The following is a 27,650-nucleotide window of genomic DNA, read 5'->3' on the forward strand; positions in this document are numbered from 1 at the left end:
TGAGACATCATAAGTGCCAAGAGAGGTCATCTTTTCTAGTAAAATATTAATAATACTGCAATAAAATGTAGCACACCTTTACACCAAAAAAAACCTTAAGGATTATGTTGCATGCATTTCGAAAAGTATAATGTTGGAGAATTGAAGAAATGCTGTGATCATATAGAGATCAAGGAAAATATTAAGTTGAGAGTAAATGAAATTAATAAGATCAATTATCAACCAAATTGATAATAAGAATCCAAATTCAGCATTAGACAACAATAACAACAGTTCTAATGGACAACACAGTAATTACTCTATTAATGATCATTGCAAACCATTAAAGGGAAAAGAATATAATGTTATAACGGAAGTATAAAATATAATAATTTTGTTAATTTTGAACATCGATAATGAAATATTTTCAGTAATAGATGCACACTAAGATCACTACTTGTGTCATCACTCTCTTTCAAGTTTACATGCAATCTGACAGCAACCCATCAAAACAAATCAATAATATTAAAAAACAATCTTAAATTATTTCTAGCCATGTACAGATAAACTTGGTTAGTAGTTAAAGAATTATCTGACAAATCAGTACGGAAACTCCCAGAAAATGGTTCTATATAATAAAAAAAACTACTTTTTAATTTACAATAATTTTCCCAAACTTTTCTAATGAATTATATTGAAAAATAAAAATGCACTGACAGATATTATCTAAAATAATGAGTAAGTAATATTTCAGACGTTTTTCTGTGCAATAAAATTGGAAAAATTTATTATTTATTTTCTTATTCTATTTCAGTGAATAGATAAATCCCGACTGAATCTTAGTCACCTTCAAGAAAATTCCTACTGTATAAATAATTGTATTTAGCTACTAGAATAACTGCTGCGCATTAGGATGCCCATACCTATCCATGCCCATCGTCTATCCATATGTTTATAACAATATGCCTAAGTTTATAACAATGACATACCATTAAATGTAGAAAAATGAGATTTTTATAAATGAAACAACCTCATAGTAATCTACTTTTTTATGTGAGGCCACCGCATTTAAACCCCCATGGCTGGGACACTAAAAAATTTAAACGGAAAACTTAAGACTATGCAGATTCACAATGTAGGTCGGGCAAAGAGGGTAGCTTTAATTTAGTTTTAATTATCTAACTGGTACAGGATAAATGCATCTGGTCATAATATAATACAACAAACTGTTCTTACGAAAAGGATTCATGTACATTTTAAATATAAAAGCAATCTGTTTTTTGTAGAACTTTATTTGATTAAAAAAATAAATAACTTTGAATGTACATATGAAAATTAATCAAAAACATAATTTTTAAATAATAAGAGTATATAAATATAGTTTAATCCACTTAAATATTTAAGTGGAAGATTAAGTTTTCATTTCACATACATATTGTAAAATCAGACTATATAATTCTGAAATCTTTTAATTTATGAACAAAATATTATTTCTTAACATCACATAATAATCGCAATTTATATATTATAAACATTTCTAAAACTGAAATATAATAAACTAATTTTTTTATTACAATAAAATACTCTATTTGATAAAGATATTTATTTTATAAAAAATTGAATACATATAAAATATCTTAATGAACTGATGATCTGTAGGACCGTGAATCTATATTTTGTGAATATGATAGCGATAGTGAATGTGACATAGAAAGTCTTGACAATGTATGTGAAATTAAAAACAAAAACACGATGAATGTATCCGATGAATTGTTGAAGAGGAAATTAGACGAAAGTCTGTTTATAAAAAAAATTGTTATAAATTGAGTACTGAACTTATTAGTTCAAGAACTTAGGTTATTAGGACTCATCTTTCTCAAATAAAAGAAACTGCTAAAAACTTGAATCTCTATTAATTCAATTTATTATTGGGAATTACTGTTTAGTGATGAAATGTTATACATTATATTAGAACATAAAATTATTAAATTATCACTAAAACTAATGCTCTGCAACTTCCTTTGTTAATTACACTCATAATATTGAATTAAAAGCTTTAATGGACTACTGTATTTATTTGGTATATTTAATTCTAGTAAAGAAGATGTGAGGAATCTACAGAAAGTGATGGAACTGGAAGTGTTATATTCAGGGAAACCGTGTCCCTTCAGCGGTTTGTATTTCTGTTAGTTTTAACGGCACTAAAGTACACTCCAGTATACAAGATGGTGACAAAACTGCTCATATTTTCAAATTATTTAAAATGTTAATCTCAAATTGCAGGTCGAATTATTCTCCCTCCAAGTATCTAATTGTAGAAAAGATGCTTGTCAGTTTTCAGGATCTATGCACCTTTTGAATGTTCATGAAAAATAAGCCCTGAAAATATGGACACATATTTTAAGAAAATCACTCTCCTTAACTCATATGAGACGTTGACTTGAAGAATCCAGACTTTCAACATCTCTGACTTTATTATTAGAAATGTATTAAAAATTAAAAAAGGAAAAATCAAACATGAATTGCTACAGAAAAAACACAGGCGATGTCATATGTGCCCATCAATCAATGACAACAAACATCTCAACGTCTGTAGTGAGTGTGAGACCATGTATGCAACTACAAATAACATCAGAAGAAATAGTTGCCAAAAATGAAGATCTTGAATAAAATTAATACTTTTTTTCTTCATTTAAAATTTTTCAATACATATTTGTCTCCAGTTAGTTTTGAAATATCACAATTTATTGTTACAAATACATTTCATTCAAGAATCAGACATTTTCAAATTTCATGATACATAGAAGATTTTTCGATTATTTAATTTTTTAATTACTTTGTTTATTTTATAATACAGGTAAAAAACTTTCATTAGTAGTCGGTAATTAGAAAAAAAAAATCATTAAAAATGTTAATCTTTTTATCAAAAAACACGTTAGTAATTTTCATACATATATCACATATTTAGATCAAATTAGTTTTATTAATTTATATATATTCTAAACATTATGTTGAATATTTTATTTCTTAAATGCAATGATAGATATTTGAAATAATGTATATTAAGTAGTAATATGATGTTTTACATGCTACAATCAGGTAATCTAATTAAATTTTATATAAAACCACTAAAAAGCCACCTTTGTATGTTTTTGCATTGCAAATACGGTCAATAATTTTGTCAACCAAAAAAACAAATTTAATATTGTGAGAATTTCAATTTTTGGGTCAGCTGTGAACCGACAATAGCATTAATATAATAATAGCAGTAAAGAGTTAAAGTGGTACAGAAGTAGATCGAATTTCAAAGTATGGTAAGAGACCTGGCATCTCAAGTCTCTGCCCTCTATTGTTTAACTTTGCAGCTCCTATACTTTTCAAAACTATTTTCTATTGTGAATAGAATATATTTGAGAATATAATAGGAATATTAACAACGATTTGAGACATGTATTTCAAAATGTTAGTTTCTGTTTATATTCAAGGTTATGAGCACTTTTAACCATTTTAGTGTGTAAAACAAAGAGGAAAATAACTCACAACAAGCAGATAAGATAAGAAATTTTTTTAAAGAAATTGACACATGAAAGAGGCAGTCATTCTTTTACATGTTGATAAAAAATTAAAAATGAAGTTTTTGAGGTCAATAATGACAACAGGTTCAGGAATCCTCCTATTTGTTTTTAATATGCGAGTAAACTTAAATACAAAATCAGAATGAGGTTTTAAATTCATGCAAGATCAACGTTATTTGTGAAAATGAATTTGAGAAAAACACATGTAATGTGTGATTTGTATAAGTCTCACTTGGAACTTCACAAATGTTTTTTCTGTACAACCTTTTCGGAAATGGTAGAATTTCTCAGCACAAACCAAGTTATCTGACTGGCATAATACGTGGTTCTGGGGTTAATATATTCATCATCACGTGCATATTATACTCTAGAGTAATACATAAATCTAAACTCTTTTTAGGTCGTCTGTAGCCTTGGAGTTTTAATGTAGCCTGTAGTCAGTGGTAATGATTCAGTTTTCATCTAGATGTCTTGGATTCAAATCCCGGTCAGGAATCGTTTTTTTCACAAATACCATGGCTACAAAACTGCCATTTTACTTAATCCTCTGATGCAATACCTAATAGTGGCAGTGCTACTACAGTGGTAATAAAATTATTAAAAATGTACTTTGTAGCTATAAAAGCCAAACGTTAATTTTTTGTTTACCTACCATAAAACTGTTCAAGTTTCGACTTCAGATAATTTCTTCAATAATTATCTCTTACACCAACGACCACAATTCAACATTGTGGTCTAGGTATTGTTCAAAATACCTAGACTGATTGGTTTTCCTTATCTTTACGTGGATAAAATTTGTTATAGTTGTTTTAAATTATGCACACTTGAAAAAATTATATTCATTTTTTCCCATAATATATTTTCTTACTATAAGATTTTTAAAGGTCATAACAATTCTCTAGTATGGATACTAAGATATCTTTTTGAACTATAACTCATTGAAAGATTTTCGACAAAGGTTACAAACAGAAATTTTTCTAATTAGTTATGAATATTAAGATGTAATTTTAAATTGCTTTTGCGATTAAATGACTTTTGACAAGAGTTACAAATATAATTCTTCTCTTTTGTATGAATATTAAGATGTAATTTTAAATATCTTTTGCGATTAAATGACTTTTGACAAAAGTTACAAATATAATTCTTATCTTTTGTATGAATATTAGGATGTGTTTTTAAACTGGTTTTGTGATTAAATGACTTCTGACAAAAGTTACAAATATAATTCTTCTCTTTTGTATGAATATTAAGATGTCTTTCTAAATTGCTTCTGCGATTAAATGACTTTTGACACAAGTTACAAATATAATTCTTATCTTTTGTATGAATATTAAGATGTAATTTTAAACTGTCTTTGCGATTAAATGACTTTTGACAAAAATTACAAATATAATTCTTCTCTTTTGTATGAATATTAAGATGCATTTTTAAATTTCTTTTGTAATTAAATGACTTTTGACAAAAGTTACAAATATAATTCTTCTCTTTTGTATGAATATTAAGATGCATTTTTAAATTTCTTTTGTAATTAAATGACTTTTGACAAAAGTTACAAATATAATTCTTCTCTTTTGTATGAATATTAAGATGCATTTTTAAACTGCTTTTGTGATTAAATGACTTTTGACAAAAGTTGCAAATATAATTTTTGTCTTTAGTATGAATATTAAGATGTAATTTTAAATTGCTTTTGCAATTAAATGACTTTTGACAAAAGTTACAAATATAATTCTTCTCTTTTGTATGAATATTAAGATGTGTTTTTAAACTGGTTTTGCAATTAAATGACTTTTGACAAAAGTTACAAATATAATTCTTCTCTTTTGTATGAATATTAAGATGTATTATTAAATTTCTTTTGCGATTAAATGACTTTTGACAAAAGTTACAAACAGAATTTTTCTCTTCTTTGTGCGTAATAAGTTGTGTTTTTAACTTATTTTCAAGAATAAGAGACTTTTGACAAGAGTAAGAATTATTTTCTTTCTCTTTAGCATGAAAGTTAATGTCCCTCTTTAAATAACATTTACATCTGAATCTTTCATTGCAATATTCACAAACCAATTTCTTTCCTTTCTGCTGAGGTAACTCATTTTCACTACTTATATCCTTGACTAAATTTTCTGTTCTTACATCGCCATTCGCACAATTACATTCACTGGATTTTTGTTTTATAATTCTATCATATACCGAATTATTTACACATCTCTTACAATTCTTAGTACTTGTAGTGATGGTTAATTTATCAATAATAACCTGTAAAATTAAAACAATCGTTAAAAAGTAATTATGAATTCATGTAAAATTATTTCCATTAAAATAACATTATTCTATTTTGCAAAATATGGATAAAAAACTGAATATCTTAAACATATATTCAAAATAAACATCGTTTGGAATATTATTTAATGATTCACAAGTAAAGTTTAACGTAATAACAAACTTTACTTATCCTATTGCATATCTATACACATAGCTGAAACTTTACAGATTGTCTGGGCTAAAGGTATCCAAAATAAATGGCCTATATTTAGGAAATCAGTCCTAACTTCTTAGTAGACTCAAATGATAGCATAAATCTCCAAGAATTGTTCAGTGTACTTTCAATATTCAGTAGAATATGCATATGATGTGCAGACAGGCTGACTCCAATGCGATTGTAGTCCATCAATATGTGGATCCCACAAAAACCATTCAGTGCATGCTTTAGTTAATGGAGTTTCAATCATGTACACATGTTTAACAGCTTGTACAAACTGAATGGAATATCAATTCTTTTACGTCAAAGTTTAACGTCCTCAAAGGTATGACTTTAAGAGACAGAAATCATCAAAGGTTACAGTTGTGATGAGGCTATGGATCAAGTAAGCGACGCATTCACTGCCCATCCCATTAACTTTATTAGGCGACCTGGTTATGGACTGCAAATATCTCTTTCTACTGTTCACAACATTACCATATGCACTCAGTTTGCAAGAATACAAGTTACAACTCTTATTTATAGTTAGATATCTTATTTAGTGGTGAGACAACTTTTCATATGTGCAGGATAGTTAAAGACACTCTGTCAAATTTAATGTACTTCATGCAGTAAAAATAAAATAAATAGAATAAATTTACGCTATGTAACCTGGAAAGCCAATTTACATTACTGAGTGGATTTAAATCACACTATTTATAAAAATTATGATTATTCCTTTTTTTTAATATAAAAATGTGCTGCCATCTGTTGCTGCTTTTATAAGTGTCATCTTCATATTCTGTCTGAAAGTTGATCAAGTAGGAATCTTTTGTATTTATGTTTAAATACCTGAAAAATGTCTAAACTTTACCTAGTATTATTTAAATTAAATTTCTTGATATTTTCACTACATAGAAATTTTAATATTAAAATTAACTATTTACAATATTTTAATTTTTTATTATGTTTGATATGTAATTTTATATAAATATATTATATACAGCTGATGATGCAGGATCCTGCAAAGGTGCTTTTGGAATAGAAAATAAAGTAAGTGTCATTTCATTTACTTTATAATTCTGTACTTGGGTTGTTCAAGTTGATTTTTTTATTATAAAAATACAACATATATATATATGATCAAACTGGAAAACATGATTTATAATGTATATTTTTATAATAAATAAAATAAAAATATATAATTTTTTGAATTCTTCTAAATTAGCATCCTCTTTTAACAATATATTAAATACATTTTAAAAAACTTGTAAATAAATCTGATGAAGTGGTGCTCATGCAAGAAACACTGATATATATATATTTCCACACAGGGCAAGAAACTTAAAAACCAAACTGAGAGAGCTTAACTACTAGGTATTTGAGTGTTACTTTTTACACTGCTCCTATTAGCACTATTATTGGAGGTGTATATTACTACTCTAATCTATTATTGTCTGTTGTAAACTATTCATGCTTCAGTGCAATAATTTTCGAGAACCACGGTTTTCCTTGTCAACACGATTTGTCTAGTGCAAATCTGACTAGACGATTTGTCTAGTTGCAAGTCCTTCACTATCAATAACTGAAGGCAAATGTTCACAATAAATAACTGAAGTCATTGACAACAGTTTGCATCAGGTGACTCTCAATATAATTACTTTAGCATTGATGCATCAGCTGTGCAGGGTGATCACTTCGGATATCTTTTGTCAAAATATGGTAGATATGTTAAGTCTTCCTAATGTAATCACAAAATTAGATTTTATATTATTTTCTTTTCATTTACAGATTTTATGTCACAACCATGTTTAGTCTTACCAGGTCCACTTCAAACTGCCTACCTGATAAATATTGAAACATGAACACTGAATACAATTAACAACAAATCACCCAAAGCTTACTAAAATGTAAACTCCATCAACAGGTTAAAATTCACATATTTCAGTCATCAATGAATTTCAAAATACACTTTGCTCTCACACATTGACCATTTATCATTCACAAACATCTCAATAAATCGATATTAATTAAAATGAACTAAATACAATTACAGACATTTTGTTAAAAACGAACACATTGAAATATATACATAGTAATGAAATTAAGAAGAGACAAATCTTGTTTGTTACAATAGCCAATAGCTAATACTTACACGACATGGATAAAATACCATCCCATCTTTTGTCTTCACTGTGTGAAAATCTTTTATTCGAAGTTCATTGCTTTTCATATTAAGATTAACCAGTGGTGAAACATCATTCAATAAGATCTCAGATTCCTTTTTAAAAAAAAGATAAAGAACACAAATTACAAACTAATTAATTTCCAATAAATGTTTTTTTTTTTTTATTCTGACTGGAACTTAGTAATAATACCACTTATATACAGATCTCATATCATAAAAATAAATATTTTTCATAGTAAATACCATTAAAATCTGTCTTGCTAAAAATTTTAGAAAAATCCAAATATTATGACAAAATTAGGCCAAGAAAGAACAAAACTGATTTAATTTTATTTTTATATGAATTTACTATTAATAGAATATTACAATTGTTATATATATATATATATATATATATATATATATATATATATATATATATATATTATACACTTTATTTTCTCAAAGTGTATGTTGCAAAAAATAACAAAATAGCAAACACATTAATCAGAAATTTAAATCTGAGAAAATTAATTTTATAAGTCAATTTAAAACAAATATGGGGGGTTGTTCAAGAAGGTTTTGAAGAATTTTTTTTTAACTTTCAACTTAATTCTCTAGCAATTTGTTTCATTTACCCAGATTTTCCAACTTTTTTTATATTATCAGTATGATGTGATTTGTCCAACTCTGCGAAATAAGCAGTTCTCTCACCTTTGCATCATTAGAAATAAATCTTTGTCCAATGAGCCATTTTTTCAGATTTGGGAGAAGGTAATAATTAATTGAAACCAAGTCAGGTGAATACAGCACATGCTTCCAGATGACTTTGTCAAAGTGTAAATTATCATTGAGTTTTGCAACTACTATCAGAGATATGTGTACCCACACATTATTGTGGTAAAAGAACAGTAACTTTTTGGCCAATGTGGCAGTACATATCAATCAGTCCAGAACTGTAATGATCCTCGTACTTGAAAGTTCATGTATTACTAAAGAATAAACCAAAACATGGTAAAAAAATGCAATGAAGTCAAATTAAAAAATCAACATTAAGTGCTTACATAAAGTTTCACTCATATAACTACTCCACTAAATACACTCTGAAAGGGCGAGTAAAACTAACTTACTGCTTCATGTTTGATTTTATGATCTTCTAATTTAATTAGGTTGGTCCCTTCAGTCACAAAAGGATCTGTCACTTTTTCAAAATTATCACACCCATTACTGATCGGCTTATATATATAAATAAAATATTGTCAAGTGAATTATTAATGCGAGACCTGACATTAGACACATTACTAATAAAAATGGCACTAGTCATTCTCAAGAATGAAAGAGAAGAACAGGTTTTGCAATATTTTTTTCATGCAACAAATATACACAAGTGTTACATAAACATGATATTACCACTGAAATAAAGGTGATAGTCAGCCACACACAAGCAGCTCAATTATTTATACCACAGAAATTTATGTACAATGGACACAAAACTATCAGAGAACATTACCATGACTGTGCCCAGACGTACTTTAGTTGCTTCACATGAAACAAAATTAAACTTTAAAAAAAAACTAGGGAAGAAAGTTTAAAGCAACCGACTAATGGTCTTTTGAACAGAAAATTATAAATTATATATGACTCCATTCACTAAAAACATTAAAAAGCTGGAGCTACAATTTTAATACATTTTTTTTAAACTTTACAGTCCAGTACACTCTTCTTCAATTCTGAGAAGCCCCTTATTGAACAAAATGTTGAAATTCATCAAAGTCACTCCCAAAAATTGTAGGCTCTCTGTAGGAGATGATTCTGTCATACTCTGAGAATGACATTTCCTGTCGTATATTCCCGATACAGAATAAAAATTGCACCTAAAAGATGTATTGTTTGTTATGCAAACAACATAAGAAAGGAATCACAATATAACTGTTGGGAATGTGATGTTGGTATTTGTCCTGCCCCTTGTTTTAGAAATTTCCACACTAAGAAGGAAAACATTTTCATATTTCAAAAACATTAAAATTCATTTAAAAAAAAAAAAAAATGTATGACTAGTATTAAACTGAAATATAGTAATAACTCTGGGAACTGGCAAACATGAATATAAGTTATTATTCTGTGATCTTGAACTCTGAATGGCTAAATTCATAAATATTTATGAACTATTTCCATAGAAAATAATTTAATCGTTTTCACAGTAAGATTAGAAATAAATACATAGAAGATTCACAACATGTAAACTTATTTCACCATGGCTCAATGAGATAATGATATGTATCAGACTACACTTTGTATAGTTTAGTAGAGACTCAGAAGATCAATTCCTGAGACATATGGTTAATTAAACCCCAACCACCAGAGTACACAGGTATTCACTGCTAAGTTTTTAAATCTGTATAAAAGGAACTGACTTTTACTAGGATTTGAACCTGAGAACTTTCGACTTTGAAAATCAGCTGTTAAAACAACTTTTTTGTGATGAGTTAAACACTAGATCAGCCTGGTGGGCTAAATATATATATTATTATTATCTTTTATGACCGCATAGGATCATTTTAGTCAGTCTGTTATGCATGTCTCTTTGATGGGACTGTTTGGGCCTTGTGGTCCTCCCATTACTTTTTTATACATTTTGATTTTTGTGCCCTTTCTAGTGTTGAAATGTTTGTGTTGTGAGGTTTTATCTTATGAGTGTTTTTGTTCGTGATTTTCTCATTTAATTTTATCGTACCTGTGGCGTCTACTGATGTAATGCCAATTTCCTTCAGATCCTATCTTATTTCTCCGAATCATCTGCATCCTGCCTTTGTATTTTCCGAGTCGAGATTGTACTGCATTAGCAGTTTCCGAAGTCTTGAATACTGCATCCTCATGATTATGTCGAAAGAATCCTAATCTCCTCTTATGCATATCAGTAATGGGTTCTAACTCTTTGTACATGATTTTGTTTGGCACACTCCACCACTGCCCATCTTTATGATACATTTTATCCACAATGCAAGTTCTTCCAATTTTTTCTTTCCATCTTCTGGAACATGTCTGTCTTTGATTGTTCGTTCAGGTGGAAGAGTGTTTGCTGAATAAGTGGTTTATGGTTTTATAACTGTGTTTTAGTGTCTTATTTTTGTATTTATTGATAGGCATTTTTATTATAAGTGTACCAGGTTCATTTTTGTGCTTCAGCTAGTTTTTTCTTCTTATTCAGATAAAGGATTTTTCATTTAGATTGTTTGTTACAATTTCTCCAAGGTATTTAAATTGGGTTACTAAATTTTGGGTCCAATTTTATTTGTAATGTTTTGAAGTACTAATATCCGTGATTTAGTTTCATCAATGCCATTTGCTACAAGTGTCAAGTCGCCAGCAAAACTGGGACAGTTTGTTTCAATTTTTCCACCCATTTTAACTTTTGGGAGACACCTTTTTGAGCTTGAGCCATTCCCTCATTACCATTTCTAGAGCACAGTTGAACAATAGTGGTGAGAACTCATTGCCTTGGCGCAATCCTGTTTTGATCTCAAAAGGTTCTGAGAGCTCACCTTTGAATATTACCTTTGACACTGTTTGTAAGGGTCAGTTTTATCATGTTTATAATTTGATAAGTAGTTCAAGGCGTCTTAGAATTTTTAGTAGGGATGCAGTTATAAGCTTTCCTGAAATCTACAAACGTTATGACCACATCCTCTTGTAATCCATTATTAGCTTGAAACTCAAGATGTGGTCTGGGCAGCTCCTCCAGGATCTTAAACCTTCCTTGCATTCTCCTGGTTTTTTCGAGTTGTGGTTTGCTCCTGTTGAGGATGATTCTTGAAAGAATTTTGTATGTTGTGTCTAGGAGTGAGACTCCCCAGTTAATTGTTAGGGTCTGTTTTGCCCCCATTTTTGTGTAGTCAATGGATGAGGGCTATCGTCCATTGTTCTGGTAGTTCTTCTTTGATCTCGATGTTGACAAACTGATGATGAAGGACAATTTTTGCTGATCTTCATGCATATTTTCAGATCTTTCGAAAAGTCTGATCTTCTCCTGCTCCTTTATAATTCTTCATCTCACCTAGTGGTTGGTAGATTACTTTTATTGTGGGAGGGTTGATGTTTTCTGGTGGTGTTGGTGTTAAAGTTTAAGAATTTTGTTGGTTCTTCGCAATTTAGGATATCGTTAAAATATTTAACAAGGATTTCCACATTGTTTATATTTCTGTTAGCCAGTTTCTTATATTGACTTCAGTGTTTTTTTAATGATGTAGTCTCTTTATTCTCCTTAGGGGTCAGGTGGTTTCTTTTCTTTGTTTTACTAGATTTGGGAAGGATATTTCTAATTTTTGGGATTAATAGCAATAGTAGATTTTTTTCCACTGTTCTGATACATTTGCTATTCCAACATTGATGTTTTTGTACGGGATTTTATTGGGGCTAATTCTTCTGCGATTTGTTTATTGTTGTTGACTGGATCTTCGATTTATCTGTGATTGTTATTTTTTTGGTTGCTTTTTGGTAATTTTCATTCTTGATCAGTCGGGCAGGATCCTCTTTTCTTCTAGTTTTAGGACTTGATTTTGTTGTTTTCTTTGTGAAGCAAATTTAATTTTGACTACATAGTGATTGGATGCAGTGTCTATGCCTCGGATGACTTTTACACTGTAGATCTCCATGGAGTGCTGTTTATCCATAAAGACGGTCTAGTTACCATTCTCCTATAGTGTAATCAAGGTGTTTTTAGATTTTGATTTTTTGAGACTTCATCTTGAAATATGTGGAATTCAATATTAGGTTGTCGTTTCTGCAGAGATCAATGAATCTCTGTCCATTTTTGTTTGTTTTTTTTGGGCGGGCCATTTTCCGATGTTGTCGTGGTCTTCTTTCTCTGTCTAGTTGGGCATTGAGTTTCCAATTAATTGTTTAACATGGATTTCAGTTATGTTATTTATAGTAAGGTCGAGTAGATTCCAGAACGTTACTGTTTCTTTATAGTCTTTTGGAGAATTATTTTTATTATTAGTGGATGCATCTACATATTAATGTAGATTTTATTAGATGCATTTGGTGTGAGTGTTCAGATTCTGACTGTTCTTAGATTCTGAGTGTTTGAGTCTGACTAAAAAGCCAGTTCAAAACTGTGGGACTTTTTCATCACTCTCTTTCCAGGTATACCTCCGCAGAGTCTATATCCGTGAGATTCCATGGCATCCTGGTCAGTGTTTCTTATTTCCTGCAGACCCATGATGAGAATTTTGTATTGGTCCATTCGGCCAGTTATTATTTCTAGTTTACCAGTCTGCTGCAGCAAGTTTACTTTGTGTGTGGAAATGTAGATGGTTTGATTTTGGACTTTGTATTTTTCTTATTTGTGTGTGTAGTGTTAGGGCATTCCAATGCTTCCAGTTGCATGTTATCTTCTAAGTGGCAGCCCACCATATCCAAATGCTGCCTTTTCTAAACTCTGGTGTTGCTTGGTTCAGCAGGTGGTGTATTTCTTAAAAAAGATCATTCAGTGACGCCTCTCAAGGGGACACCTGTCAAACTAGGTTCCGAGTTACATCTCTAAATGCGATCTAGTGAGGTGTGATTTGATGATAAATGAAGCTATGAAGTTTTTTTAGATTCAGTTCACCAGACAAATTTCTCCTATTTGTTTGGGATACTTCCAAGCATAACCCATGAAGGCTCAATCTGACTTTTGTTAAAAGATGTTATTTTGGAGAAAAGTTAAAAAGTCTGATCCTAAATGTTACACCCGTATATATATATATATACACAATAGCTTTCGCAATTCACAGAATTAGAGAAACACTCACCTAATCTTTTACTTCATCATAATGCTATTGGGCCTAAGCCCATCCTCAGTGATATCTTTTATAAATTCTTAACCTGTTTATAATTACACAATAACTATTAGCTTTTTACATTTTGTAATCTTTTTGCAATTGTTGGATTTTATCTTATAAATACCGGAAGAATACGATAAAACAAAAACTCCTGTTATTTCAATTGAGAAATAAAATGAATATATAAATGAAATGGTTTTAAAAAAAATGAATGACCCAACAATAAAGTTTTAAAAATTAAAAAAAGATTCCATAGTTAAATTCAAGGAAATATTTAATAATAATAATAAATTAAAATATCATATCAGATTATCCACGTATACCTTGTACCCCAAAACTTACAGGTTTCCCAAAATTACACAAGGAAGGTATAACAACAAGGCCATTAATTAATTTCAAAACAGCCCCAGGTTATATTATTACTAAAATTATTGATATAGCAATTAGATCAAAGATAAATTTAGAATACAAATAAAATATAAAAAACAGGTATGAATTAATAAATTAAATAAGTTAAAAATTATTAAAACTATAATTACTAGCTTAGATATAACCAATATGTACCCAGATTAACCCATTGATTACACAATCTCAATAGAAAATAAATTAATAAAAGCAGGTGAAGACAAAAAATTTATAAATATTTAACAATTAGAAACATGTCAGCAGAATTATTTTGAATTTATTGGAACCTGTTACATATGAGAAAATATTTTACCCATGGGATTTCCCTTATCTGCTTTAATGTCAAAAATATATTGCAGGAATTTGATAATAGAACAGTATATGGCATAAATCACGTATATTAAATTTTATTGTGGGTCAGATTCGTGGATGATAATTTAGTTATATATGAACCGGTTATAGATAATGATGAAGTAATTTTAAATAAATTCAGTTCAGATCATAAAACTTTATATTTTACATATGAAATGGAACATAACAGAAAATTAAATTATTTAGATGTAAATATTAAAATAAAAACAATCAAATAATAACTGAATTATATAAAATACCTACCTGAAATGAAATTATTATAAATAGGAATTCTAATCATATTTGGTCCCAGAAGGTTAATATTTTTAAGTACATGATAAACAGAGCAATAAAATACATAAACGACAAATGGGAATTTTGTAATTTTAGTATAAAGAATATAGCTATAAAAATGGATATCATACGTCATTGATTGATATTAAAAATATAATCAAGAATTTTTCAGTAATACAAATATTACTACATTATTACCCATAAAAATATGTAAAATAATCTTATACAAATAAAATTATAGAAAACTAAATTGATGCGTATACAAATAAAAAATACAAAACTGATAATCATATAATAAAACATTAAAAACATACAAAATCCTGTCGAGAATCATATACAACCAACATGAACTGGAACTTGGGGAATACCAAGGGGGATTTATTCCATGGAGAGGTTGCCCGGAGCAAATAATATCCCTAAAACTTATGATGGACTTATTTAAAAGACGGAAAAAACAACTAATAATCACCTTCGTTGAATTTAAAACGGCCTATGATTGTATACACCGACCAACCATGCTGAATATTCTGAGAAACCTGGGCCTTCACCCTAAACTCTTAAACATGATAAAATTAACTTTAACCGATACCCAGACCAGAGTGAAATTCAGAGGTGAACTCTCTCAACCCTTCTACATAAAAACTGGATTGAGGCAAGGAGACGGCATCTCACCACTCCTTTTTAACTGCGCCCTCGAATTTGTCATTAGAAAATGGTATGAAATAAATTCCAAAAATATAAAAATGGGTACTAAGAAAAACTCCATCGCACTAAATCGCCTAGGATTTGCAGATGACCTCGCTCTTTTAGCAAATAATATTCAAGAAGCCAAAACACAAATCATGAGCCTTCCAAACCTAGCACAAAAGATAGGGCTTCATATCTCTTTCGACTGAACTAATGGCCATAGATCCTCTGGTAATAGAGCACATTACGGTAAACAATCAGAAAATTAAAATAGTAAAACAATTTAAATATCATGGGGAAATAATAATTTATAATTTAAATGAAAAAGTGACATGGCAAAACCGGACAATAAAATGATGAAATCCCAAAAATTAACTCGGTCAACATATAACAAAAAATGCCTTTCGACTAAAGCAAAACTTAAACATTATAAAACTGTAGTACAGCCAGAAGTCACCTACGGAAGCGAGATCCTTTTCAAAATCACTCAGAAAAACCGAATTGAAAAAATTCTGAAAATAGAGAGGAGAATTGTCGGAACGTGTATCAATAAAAAACACCAAAAAGACGTACAATGGTGGATTGTGCCAAATGAGGTGGTGTATCGAGAAATAGAGACTGTTACTGATACTATGCGGAAAAAAAGAATCTCTTTCTTTGGTCATCTCATAAGGACACAAGGAAACAAGACCGTCAAGAAATATCATTGAAAAGCTCTGGTTCCAAAAGCTAGAAGTAGGATGGATCAAAGAAATTACAGAAGATATGAAAGAATTGGGAATATCCCTGACTGACCTACAGAATAAAACTGGAAAAATTACAAAGCTAAATAAAAATTAATAAAAAATCTTTAAAAACATTTCGAATATTTTTAGAAGTTTAAAATTTGTTTTATTAATTTTTATTTAAAACAAACAATTTTTACACAATGTAAAAAGCTAATAGTTATTATATAAATTGTGAACAGTTAAAGAATTTATAAAAGTTATCACTGAGAATGAGCTTAGGCCTGAAGGCATTTTGAAGTAAGAAATTAGAGGCAAGAGTGTTTCTCTAATTCCGTGCTTTGCAGAGGCTGAAAGAATATTCTATCGTACATATAGACATTTATGTAGAGAAAAAAAAATGAACTATAAAAAGTTTAAACTGCTAAATAATTAATATATACGAGTTCACAAATGAACTGCATGGAATCCAAAATTTACATGCAAGGCCATAATAATGAAAAACAATACTGTAGGATGCCGATTTTCAAGATGTCTGACAAACTGGACTGCTTAAATCCAAATTAAGAAATTAAAGAAAAAATAATACATTATTTGAAAAATAAATCTTATTTTATTTATGTTTATTTTACTGAATTTTTAAATTGACCTTTTTGCAATTCATTTACCAAAAACATATATGTATTTTAGCCTTTGTAAAACTTATTAAAGTAAATGTTTACCCAATTATCCAGATCTGGCCTTGTAAAGGTTCATCTGGACAATTGGTGTTTTCACTGTATGCAGAATCTAATATCCTTACTTACCACTTCATTTTTAACTTCTAAATTTTCTGATTTATACAAATTGGTGTCTTCAATTGCTAAATGATCTTTTTTGATATCAAGTAGTTCCTCTTTCAGCTGTAGTAAATCTACTTGCTGTAATAAAAAACAAAAAATGAATGCTACAAAGAAAAGATTTTTACAATTTTTTGTATAATTTATTAAGTAAAAATAAATTGCTTCTGTAATTTGTTTAGCACACACATTCAGGACAGCCACAGTTAAATTATTACTATTATTATTAGGTGACTTTAATATGCCAGATTTTGCAAAATATTATCAAAAAATGTTTCAACTCTTCTTATAGATTTTTCTACAAATTTTACAATAAAACGTTTTACAATCAAATAATCTGTTAAAACTCTTGTGGTAATTCTCATGAGTTTGTTTTTTCTAATCTTACTGACATTATGTTAATAATGCTTACAGTAAAACGTTTTATCATGGTAAATATCATTTACCTTACAGGTAACGTTGCCTAAGATTTTGAATTAAATCTTATAGCTAAACAATTCTTACCAGATATTTTTATAAAATTCAACATTTACTAAATAGGAGTTTGATTGTAAATGATATTTATTTATTATATTGCCACATAATATTGAAGTTTAAGAGTGAAACAAGGAAACTGAATTTAGTAGCAAATGAAAAATGCAATACCCTACTCGGATTTGATATTTATCACCAATATAGAAATTTTTTAAGAACTGCAACTACATATTAACAATATTGTTGATAATCAAGTACCAAAAATATTTATATATAATGTAATTTTTGAAGCAGAATTTACACAATTATTAACGAGAAAAACTTCCATTTAAAATTCCATATTAAATCTTGAACAATTTCTTTCTGTTTAACAATAATGACCTTCCCTTGGAGACTGCATATGAGGCTAGAGTGGTGAGTTATACGAACACCTCATGGGAGCCTAGCCCAATCATTACTATGAACTTGTAACAAACAGGGTGCCCCTGGGGCACTTTTTTGGAGGTGCAATGTGGCGCTCTTATATCAGAAAACAATCATCCGATTTTGAAAATTCAAACTGGGAATATATATATATATATATAGTTTGTCTGTTTGCTCATGCATCATGTGAGACGAATCTGACTGACTGATTACTTTCAAATTTCAGAATACGTATGTGTTACCGCAGAGAAGGTTTTAAGCCATTAACAGAGGCCCTAGCTTCTTTGAACATTAAGATATTAAAAATATTCATTATTTCTTCACTCCCAAGATGGGTGAAGTTGTGAATTAAAGAAATTCATTTAGGAAAAGATAGATTTATTCTTTTACTTCATTACTGAATATTTCTGCCGCCATTGCAAAGAAATAAGTTATGAATTTTCCGTCGTCAAAGGCGTGTGTACATTGGTTACCATAGTTCTAATTACCTATATTTAATAATTTAGTTTCTTTTTCAGGTTTCTGACCAATCTCATCATGTATGTTACAATAACCAATAATTATAAATACTTACATGATCTGGATAAAATTCCTCCTCTTCTTCTGCCTTTACAGTGTGTACATCATTAATTTTAAGATTAATCCGAGGTGGAATGTCATCATTTAATGAGATCTCATATTCCTATAAAAATAAGATGAAAAAAAACCTTACAAAAATGTTGAAATTAATTAATATTCAATAAAATATCTTTTTTTATTCTGACAAACTTAATTATACCATAGTAAATTTGTCTATTATCAAGATATACTGTCATCATAAAATAGATTAATAGAAAAACAAATTAGAAGATAAAAATAAATGCGATCAAAGTCTATATTAACTGTTTATATAAAACACATGAAATAATGTTACGGTAAATACTTAAAAATAAAAAATCACAAAAAGATAATCCACAATCCAGAGAGCACTATAGAAAACTATTTTGAGCATATATTTAAATACATTTTGATCAGAATGCAGATAAAAAGTGTTTTTTTTTAATAATTATTAATTATTTAATTAATTTTAAATAAATTGGTGGGAAGATTTTTTATATGATTCAGCAATTCAGAAGGACATTATGGCTCTTCTTCGTGTAAGTTGAAGTTATGAAAAGACAGTACTGGTGTCTGGTTATGTTTCTAAATTTCCCTTTAATTTTACTAAATTATAAAAGTAAACCCTATAAAATTTCTTATAATGATATTTTATTAGCTGTCAATAACACACAGGAAATTTTCGAAATTGAAGATTTAAAATGACTAGAGGAGATTATTGAAGTCGAAAATCTCTGAAAAAGAAGCCATTAGGTCCAAGAACCCATTAACTAAACACCTGCAGCAGAAAATTAATACCACTGAATGCTAAAATAAGGCACTACTGAACAGTCATTTGATCAGAAGCTCTATGTCTGACTGAACATCTGACATTTGACAACTTCTAATAGACAAATGAATGAACAATATTTAAAAAAAAGGTCTTTCAGCCCATCAAAGACAGAAAAGAAGACACAATAATCAACACGGAGAAAATATTAGATTTAATCAGAAAAAGAAAAATCACCTTTTATGGTCAACAATAACAGAAAAATACATCAAAGAATATTTACTATGACAATTGCAAAATATTTCAGGTTTCCAGGGGAAAAAACTGTGGAAGAAATATTTCTTACCTGAACAGAAGAAAAAAGTAAAATACTTAAAAATAATGAAGGAGATATGAAAGAAAAAGTAACTGAAAAAGGGAAATAACAGGAACGTAAAAGCAATTAGATTAGACAAGCGAGATTAAAACTACAATTCAACCAAACATAAATTATGACACCAAATACTGACAATTAATAGCAAGTTATTTAACCCCCTTCATAGTTTTTGATGAAATAACTCATCAAATAACTACCCTGATAAAAATTTCCTTGACGAAATAATTTGTCGTCCACTTTTTTGCTGAAAAGTGCCACTGATGAAATAATTCATCATTATGAATTGACCCATTTTATTGTATTTGTTGATGGGTTACTGTAACAGACGTGAGTCAAGTTCCATTTTTACTCTAATTTATTACTGAAGCGGTAGTATCATATTGTTTCTCTATTCTATATGTCCTAACAAAGTATATTCATTATTCGGGTTATTTTTTGCAAATAAATTAGTTGACATTCTTTATGTCAAGCAGACTAATCTTTATGTCAAAGATTTCATTAAAAAAAAAATAACTACCAAACCAGTTTTTGAGGTTTCACCTGTGGAAACAGACTGATAATTATGAGATGCTTTTGTTTGTGGCTGTATATATGCTATCAGGAATTACCTGAAAGCCACAAACTGAAAGTTATTACACAAACAACCTCCTTTTTACAACTCTTGGATTTGGAAATGTTTTAGCCCAAAGAATCAAACTTTTATTGTGTTTCCTCAATTTTACTCATGATGATAATAATACTAATAAATCTTCAAAAAATAAAATCTATTATTGACTATCTTGTTAAAAGATTCAGAGATGTATATACACCAGAAAAAATTTTAGCAGATGATGAAAGTTTACTGGAAAGGTAGGCTAAATTTCATTCACTCTTTTCAACCTTTTTTAAATTACCCCTTTCAATTATCCAGATTTGGCCTTGAAATGTCCATCTGGATAATTGGTGTGCCACTGTATATAAAATCTAACACTTACCACTTCATTTTCAACTTTTAAATTTTCTGGTTTAACTAAGTTAAACTCCTCAATTGTTAGAGATGTGTTTTGATTATTCATAATTTCAAGCAGTTCCTCCTCTTTCAGTTGTACTGAATCTATTATCTGTAATAAAAAACAATAAATAAATGCTACAAAGTAAATGTTTATGATTTATTGTACAATTTATAAAAGTAAAATAAATTGTATATGTAATTCGCTTATCATACACAAACAGCGCAGCAACAGTTAAATTATTATTAGTATTAGGTGACTTTACTGTGCCAGCTTTTGTATGGAAAACTTAAGAAATGTTTCTTTTGCTAAATGTTGCCATACAAATCTAAATATTAAAAATGCTGTTACTCACCATACAAATGTGTGTTGAAAACAACACTACCTTACAAGATAGTGTTGTTTTCTAAAAATTGTAAGCTTGTAAGATTGTAAACAATATTAATTTTTTTTATCGCAAAATAAGCATGAAACTAGTGCATGGAACATGGAAATGTCACTTTAGTGTATGAAAAATGTCACACCTAAGCAGGATTTGATATTGATCATGAATATAAATTTATTAATAAGAAGAGAGTTCCATAAGCTACAAAAACAATATAAATCTACTTTAATTAAAAATGAAATTCATAGTGTGTGATAAGGAGGGAAAAATAATGTTGACAACTAAATTCATATTAGACTGTGTAGAATTAATATGGAAAGGAAAGAAAGCAATGGTTCTAAATGTTGTCAAAGGGTTATTAAATATATATGTATACCTTTTATTCCCTTAATGTGTATGTTGCAATTTGTTCAAGTAGTTAACAATAAAACTACCCTACCATGGGCCAATTAGATGAGAATGATATGTAAACAATGTGTAATCTTGTACACTCAAATCTCTGCTACAGAGGAATTATTTTTTATCAGTGTTTATTTTACTGGAGGTTTTTAACTGAATTATTGCAATTCATTCAGGAAACACACACGTGCGCACACACATACACATTAAGGAATTTATTAATCTCAATTATAAAAGTAAATTTCTACACATAGAAACTTTTTTTTGTTTTTCCACAATATTTATTTTTTGTTACATTGTACAAATTTACATATATTCCAAATATCTTTCTGGGTCAATCCATTTAATGTGACCCAAGGGTTGACACTAATTCAAAAAAAATTCAAACTCACCCACTTGTTTTCCACATGTCTCAGGACCTTAAAAAAAAAGTCCTTTTTTTTTTATTTAAGCAGTTTACCTGTGGCGGCCATTTTTGTTATGGTACACACATCTATTTTTGTGATTGTAAGGGTTTATGAAAACAATCGTAACTAAAAAACTGTTAGTCCGGAAAGAATGAACCAAAAAGCAATATATTCATATTTTTTCAAGGTGAAAGAATGGACTAGCGGTTATTTACCTATCTCTCTTCTTTCTACGAGAAAATTAGCGATAAATTTGATCTTGAAAAACAGTGAAATTTTACTTTTGGTAATTTATTTTGATGAGGCGAGGATGCCAAACACAGTTTGAATTATTTTTTTACATGTAGGTATTGTTAGTAGTTTTACCACAAATAATATCAATAGTGATATAATACTTAACCCTACATTTTTGAAAACTAATCTTTTTTACATGATTTAAGTTATGGCTTCAAATAATTTTGACGGGCTGGTAATAAAAATTTCAAATTTGCACCGCTTGCAGTGTTTTTATAGATGTTTATGGAAAATAAAATAGTTTCTTGTGTACTGTACTAATAAAAAACGTATAACCTCTCAAAAATCATGAAAAACTTGCTACAAGCAATACAATTTTAACTTAATAAAAGGGATTTCTTGTCTTCTTGGCGATTTAATATTTTTATACTTAATACTACAGTTGAAATAGACTTGTTTGAACCATTCAATTGCAGTGCTCATCTTATAACAGGCGCTTGAATTCATTTCGTCAACAGGAAAATTCATGATGCAACATACTCTCATTTATGCTTGTTGCATTTAGCTTCGCAGTTACAGACTGGTGTGTCTGACATTAGTCAGTGACCTGTTCACGTCTTTACCAAGTGTCGTAAATTTCATTCTGAAAGAACACATTTTTCCAAATTTAAATTTAGTACCTGGAAAGTCTTTTTCTGTTAACTGTTTCAAAAGTATTTTTTCTCAGCAGAACAAAGATCTACACGAATGTAAAAACCAAGAGCAATATATTGCCCCACATCACAAAATTGAACGATTGGATGTTGGTTGTAGCATTTTGGGTGTATCACTTCCATAAAAATTAAAGTATTAGAAGCTACAATAAATATGTTCTTGTGTCAGAAGGCATTGTAAGATGTTACTTTACTTCAGACTCCAAGGACTAAGATCATCTGGTGTCAAGTATTGCACCACTTTCACTTAGGGAAAAAGACTCTATTGCTTGTGTGTATGACTATCAAGTGGTAGATATTAGCCTCGAAAATGATGATCTGCGGGTTCATTTTTCCAATAGAATTATTAAAAAAGATATCACAGCCAACCACACTAAATAATAAACTTTCATTTCTACAAAAACAGGCTATTTCATTGAAGAATAACAAAAATTTTGCTACAATTTAGTTTTTCTTTGTTAGAATTTACAAAAAAATACACCAATTAAAAATAAAGATGAATTCTTGAAAAAAGATGTGGGCTACTCATTGAAATCTCAGTTTGGGTAAGTTTTACAAATATTTTTAAATCAAAATTGTTTTAGGTTACTGTTATTGGTTAATTTATAATTAAATTACTAAAAAAACTATTACTATAACTAATGTAAGTAACAAAAAACAATTTTAAAAATATTGAAAACATTAACTTCAACAGCAAAGGCGCTAAATATAAAAATATATAAAAACTGTCAAGTGCAAAGGAGACAACAAACCCCCTTGGATAACTTATTTAGAGTCAAAATCATATAGCTATTAACAGGGTTTTCATGATTTTTGAGAGGTTAAAATTTTTTAATAGTACAACACACTATTTTATTTTCCATACAAATCTACAAAAACACTGTAAGCTGTCCACATTAGAGATTTTTATTGCTAACCCCATGAAAGTTATTTAAAGCCAAAATTTTAATTTTTTGTAAAAAAATTAGTTTTTAATATTATTTATGATAAAACTACTAACATATACCTACATATAAAAATAATAATTCATTATGTGCATGCCATCACTGCCTCTTGAAAAAAATGACCAAAAGTGAAATTTCTGTATTTTTCATGTTCAACTTAATTGGTAATTTTCTCACAGAAAGACGAGAGATATGTAAATAAACCACTGAAACAATCTTATACCTTGAGAAAATATGAATAAATTGTTTTTGTTTTATCCTTTCAGGACTAATGGTTTTCTTTAGTTATGAATCTTTTTGTAAGCCCTTACAATCACAAAAAAAAGTGTGCGCACCGTAACAAAAATGGCCACCACAGGTAAAATGCTTAAATAAAACCGTTAGAAATTAGTTATTAAGACTGTATAAACTAAATAACTTTCACTGTGAAGGAATATACGAAATACTCCTGATTTACTAAAAAAAATTTAAAAGAATACTTTTAAGATCCTGAGACATGTGGAACCAAGTGGGTAAGTTTCAATTTTTTTTTTTTTGAATTGGTCAAACCATCCTTGGCTCACATCAAATGGATTGACCCATCCCTCATTTTGAAATACATGATGGTAACTAAAATTGGCTGAATCCATTTAGTTAAAAAATAACTGCAGTTTCCAATAACACCTTCATTTATTGTGTGATTTTTTTTAACAGATATACAACAGTTTAAACGCAAGTAGCATCTTTCATGGCGACAACTACACTAATACAGTAATATTGTTGAATGTCATGTACCAAAACTACTTATAAAAAAAAATTAATTTTCGAAGCAGTTCTCTAGTGAAATTATTAAGAATTATTTAAAAAGAAATTGTATGCAATACTCTTTGTCAAAGATTTTTTTAAAAATTTGCTAATAAAAATGACAACAGCAGATCTTATCCATCTTGTACGCTTTTTGAAGTGAGTATGCTAATAAGGGCGCCAATATTATATAACCTTTTCGCTTAAAAATGTGAAAGTGTCTATATTAACGATTTTTCCTTAACTAAAATTACATTTAACTGTAATGATTCCTGCATTATTTTAACTGAGAATGATAATGAAAAGGCCATTTGAGTTAATGATAACTCTTTCATAGGCCCAGAATATAATCATCCTCTTTTAGTAGTGAAGAAACGCTCTGTGTTTTTTGTACAGTTTTTAACTAAGCTCTTCAATCATTCTTTCATATCTTGATGCATTTTATACTGATTTTCGTTGTGCCATTGGTGTAGTTAATATCAAATTACTTATTAAAAAACTTGCTGCGTGTGGATTTTATAATAAATTGTTGTCTTGGATATATCCATTTCGTACAAACAGAATTCCTTATGTTAAAATTGATAATTTTATCTCTAAGCCTATTTATGTTAGATATGGATTAAGACAAGGCATGCATTTGGGTTCTCAAATTTTCCTTGTATTTATAAATTACTGTTTATTCATATGCTATTCGCATTTTTTAATTTTTTGCAGATGATATATGAAATTGTTTAAGCCGATTACAAATCTAGTTGATATTCAATTACTTCCGATCAACTTGAACTGTGAGCAAAAATAGTATTTCTGCTAACTTTAAAAAAATTAATTTCATATTCAATTTGGAAGGTTTGAAAATGTTGATATAATTGTGCAGCTGAATAATATAAAATAATACTGCAATACAAAAGGTCTCTTCTATTAAAGACTTAGCTGTATGTTTTGATAGCAAGTTATCCTTCAATGAATAAACTGGTAATACTGTAAGTCACTAAAAATGATAAATTTTATTAAGAGACTCTACAAATTTTAGGTCATGCATTTATGAAGTACTAAATTAAAATTAATAAACTCTGTTGTATGGTCACCTTTTGCTGACTTGCAATTAAAATTACCTGAAATACCACATAGAATTTTTTTTACATGTGCTGCATATAAAATCAGTGATTCTATGCCAATTTTATGATTCTATTACCAATCATAACTTTATTCATATCTTTAATTTGTTAAAAATACCAAGAATTGAGAGATTTCTGATCAGGACAGATTTAATATTTGCTACTAAAATTTTTAGTAATTATTTTGACTATCCTAATTTATTGCAGTTTTTTAACTTTCATATTAACTACATTGATTGGTATAATTTTCAAAATTTTCATGGTTACATAGATTATCTATTACTATGTCACCTATACTATGTAAAGTACACTTAATACCTTATGAATGATAACTTATGAATGATAATTTTGTTATGTAATTATGTTGGTTTTTTAATATGATTTTGTATTCATGGGTTTCATGCCTGTCTATATCAATTAAATAAATAAATACAATTTAAAATTTAACATACTTACCAAATAGCAATTGTACAGTCTTTGTTTTAGGGTAAAAATAGAAAATTAGGCCACAACAGCAAAGACAATTGCAAAATTCCAGCAAGTACTTTAAAAGATCATTAAACTACCAACAAGCCAAGGTAACAATTCAATTCAAAATCTAGCAACTTGAACTGAAAAATCCAAACAAAATAATTAAATCAAAATATGCAAAATCACCCAGAAATTAAATAACAAGGTAGCAAGGGTTAATTTTACTGCAGCAAATTACAGAAACAATCATGAAAACAACAGATGAAACAGAATGAAATAACGACAAAGGTATTTCCTTCTTACCTTTGACAAACAAAATCCTTTCAAAATATTACTGAATTAAATCAAACACTTAACAACATTACTAAATAGACTCTTCCAAACACCTCTCATAGACAGCTTTCTTATAATTCCTTAATGACTGTTCTTTATGTTTTATAGTGGCTTGAATGAGGTTATATTTGATATCGATTCTTTTGTGATGGCACTATTAAATAATTACTCTGAAGATGAATTTTTAATTAAATTAAAAAAAATATTTTTTCTGCATCCTGATCACCTTGCTATTTCTTATTAATATATTTACCTAACATTATTTCATGTGTTTTATTTAAATAAGTTAAAAAAAAAATAAGACATCATGAAAACTAGAACTAAAGATCTCCCAGTTATAAGATTTGAACACTCACTATACCACTTGGTTCCTGTGACTAAAAATATACAAATAACTTACTTATTTAATAAAAATGTTTAATTAAGTTTACTGCAAAACATCACCAGTTGGAAGCTGCCATTTTGGATTTAATGGAGGAATCCCCAACCAAAAACTATACAAAAAGGTAATAATAAATTCCATTACAAGCTCAACCACCAGCCCACACTCTTGTTATCTAAAAACTTTTTCTAATTTGTATGCCCCATTTTAGAATTATGTGTGTGTGTGTGTGTATATATATAAGGCCAACCTTTGTAGACGCGTTAACCACTAGACCAGACCAGTGGGTTAAAATTAGAACAATTTACATGACTGGTTAAAGTTCACACCAATAATTGATCAACACAAAAAATTCAAACTTAAATTCTATTGATTTATATTTGAATAGCATAACATTACTTACTTAGTCAGATAAACAAAGTAAACTCCAAGTACACAATAAAATTACAACGTCTACTACACCTCTTCCTAACAACGCTTTCCCACAAATTGATCAGTGATGCCAACACATGCAATTGTATACTTTAATACATACGACCTCTGGATATAAT

At 28.8% G+C, this 27,650-nt stretch overlaps 1 protein-coding gene and 1 long non-coding RNA gene across 2 annotated transcripts; one reads left to right on the top strand and one right to left on the bottom strand.

Moving 5' to 3' along the window:
• Positions 1-861: 861 nt before the first annotated feature.
• LOC142323390 (uncharacterized) lies at positions 862-22,904 on the bottom strand. Its single transcript, XM_075362955.1, has 7 exons — positions 22,899-22,904; positions 20,919-21,044; positions 18,777-18,884; positions 17,273-17,386; positions 8,168-8,293; positions 5,448-5,810; positions 862-945 (listed from the first exon to the last, which is right to left on the bottom strand). The coding sequence occupies exons 1-7, from the start codon at positions 22,902-22,904 to the stop codon at positions 862-864; spliced, it is 927 nt and encodes a 308-aa protein (XP_075219070.1).
• A 129-nt stretch (positions 22,905-23,033) lies between these two features.
• Positions 23,034-25,775, top strand: LOC142322808 (uncharacterized). Its single transcript, XR_012755937.1, has 3 exons — positions 23,034-23,616; positions 24,282-24,373; positions 25,513-25,775. It is a non-coding gene; the product is annotated as an uncharacterized LOC142322808 (long non-coding RNA).
• The last annotated feature ends 1,875 nt before the right edge of the window (positions 25,776-27,650 follow it).

The sequence above is a fragment of the Lycorma delicatula genome, chromosome 4 (genome assembly GCF_047948215.1).
Source record: "Lycorma delicatula isolate Av1 chromosome 4, ASM4794821v1, whole genome shotgun sequence".
NCBI lineage: Eukaryota > Metazoa > Arthropoda > Insecta > Hemiptera > Fulgoridae > Lycorma > Lycorma delicatula.

Excerpts from the sequence above, each read along its gene's own strand:
- LOC142323390 (XM_075362955.1), bottom strand. Across the intron at positions 17,387-18,776 it reads AGGAATTTTATCCAGATCAT|CAAGTAGATTTACTACAGCT; the intron begins GTAAGTATTTAT and ends TTTTTATTACAG. Across the intron at positions 946-5,447 it reads ACAAAGAAGAGAAAAATTCT|GCATATTGTTATAAACATAT; the intron begins GTTTGTAACTTT and ends TTATAAACTTAG.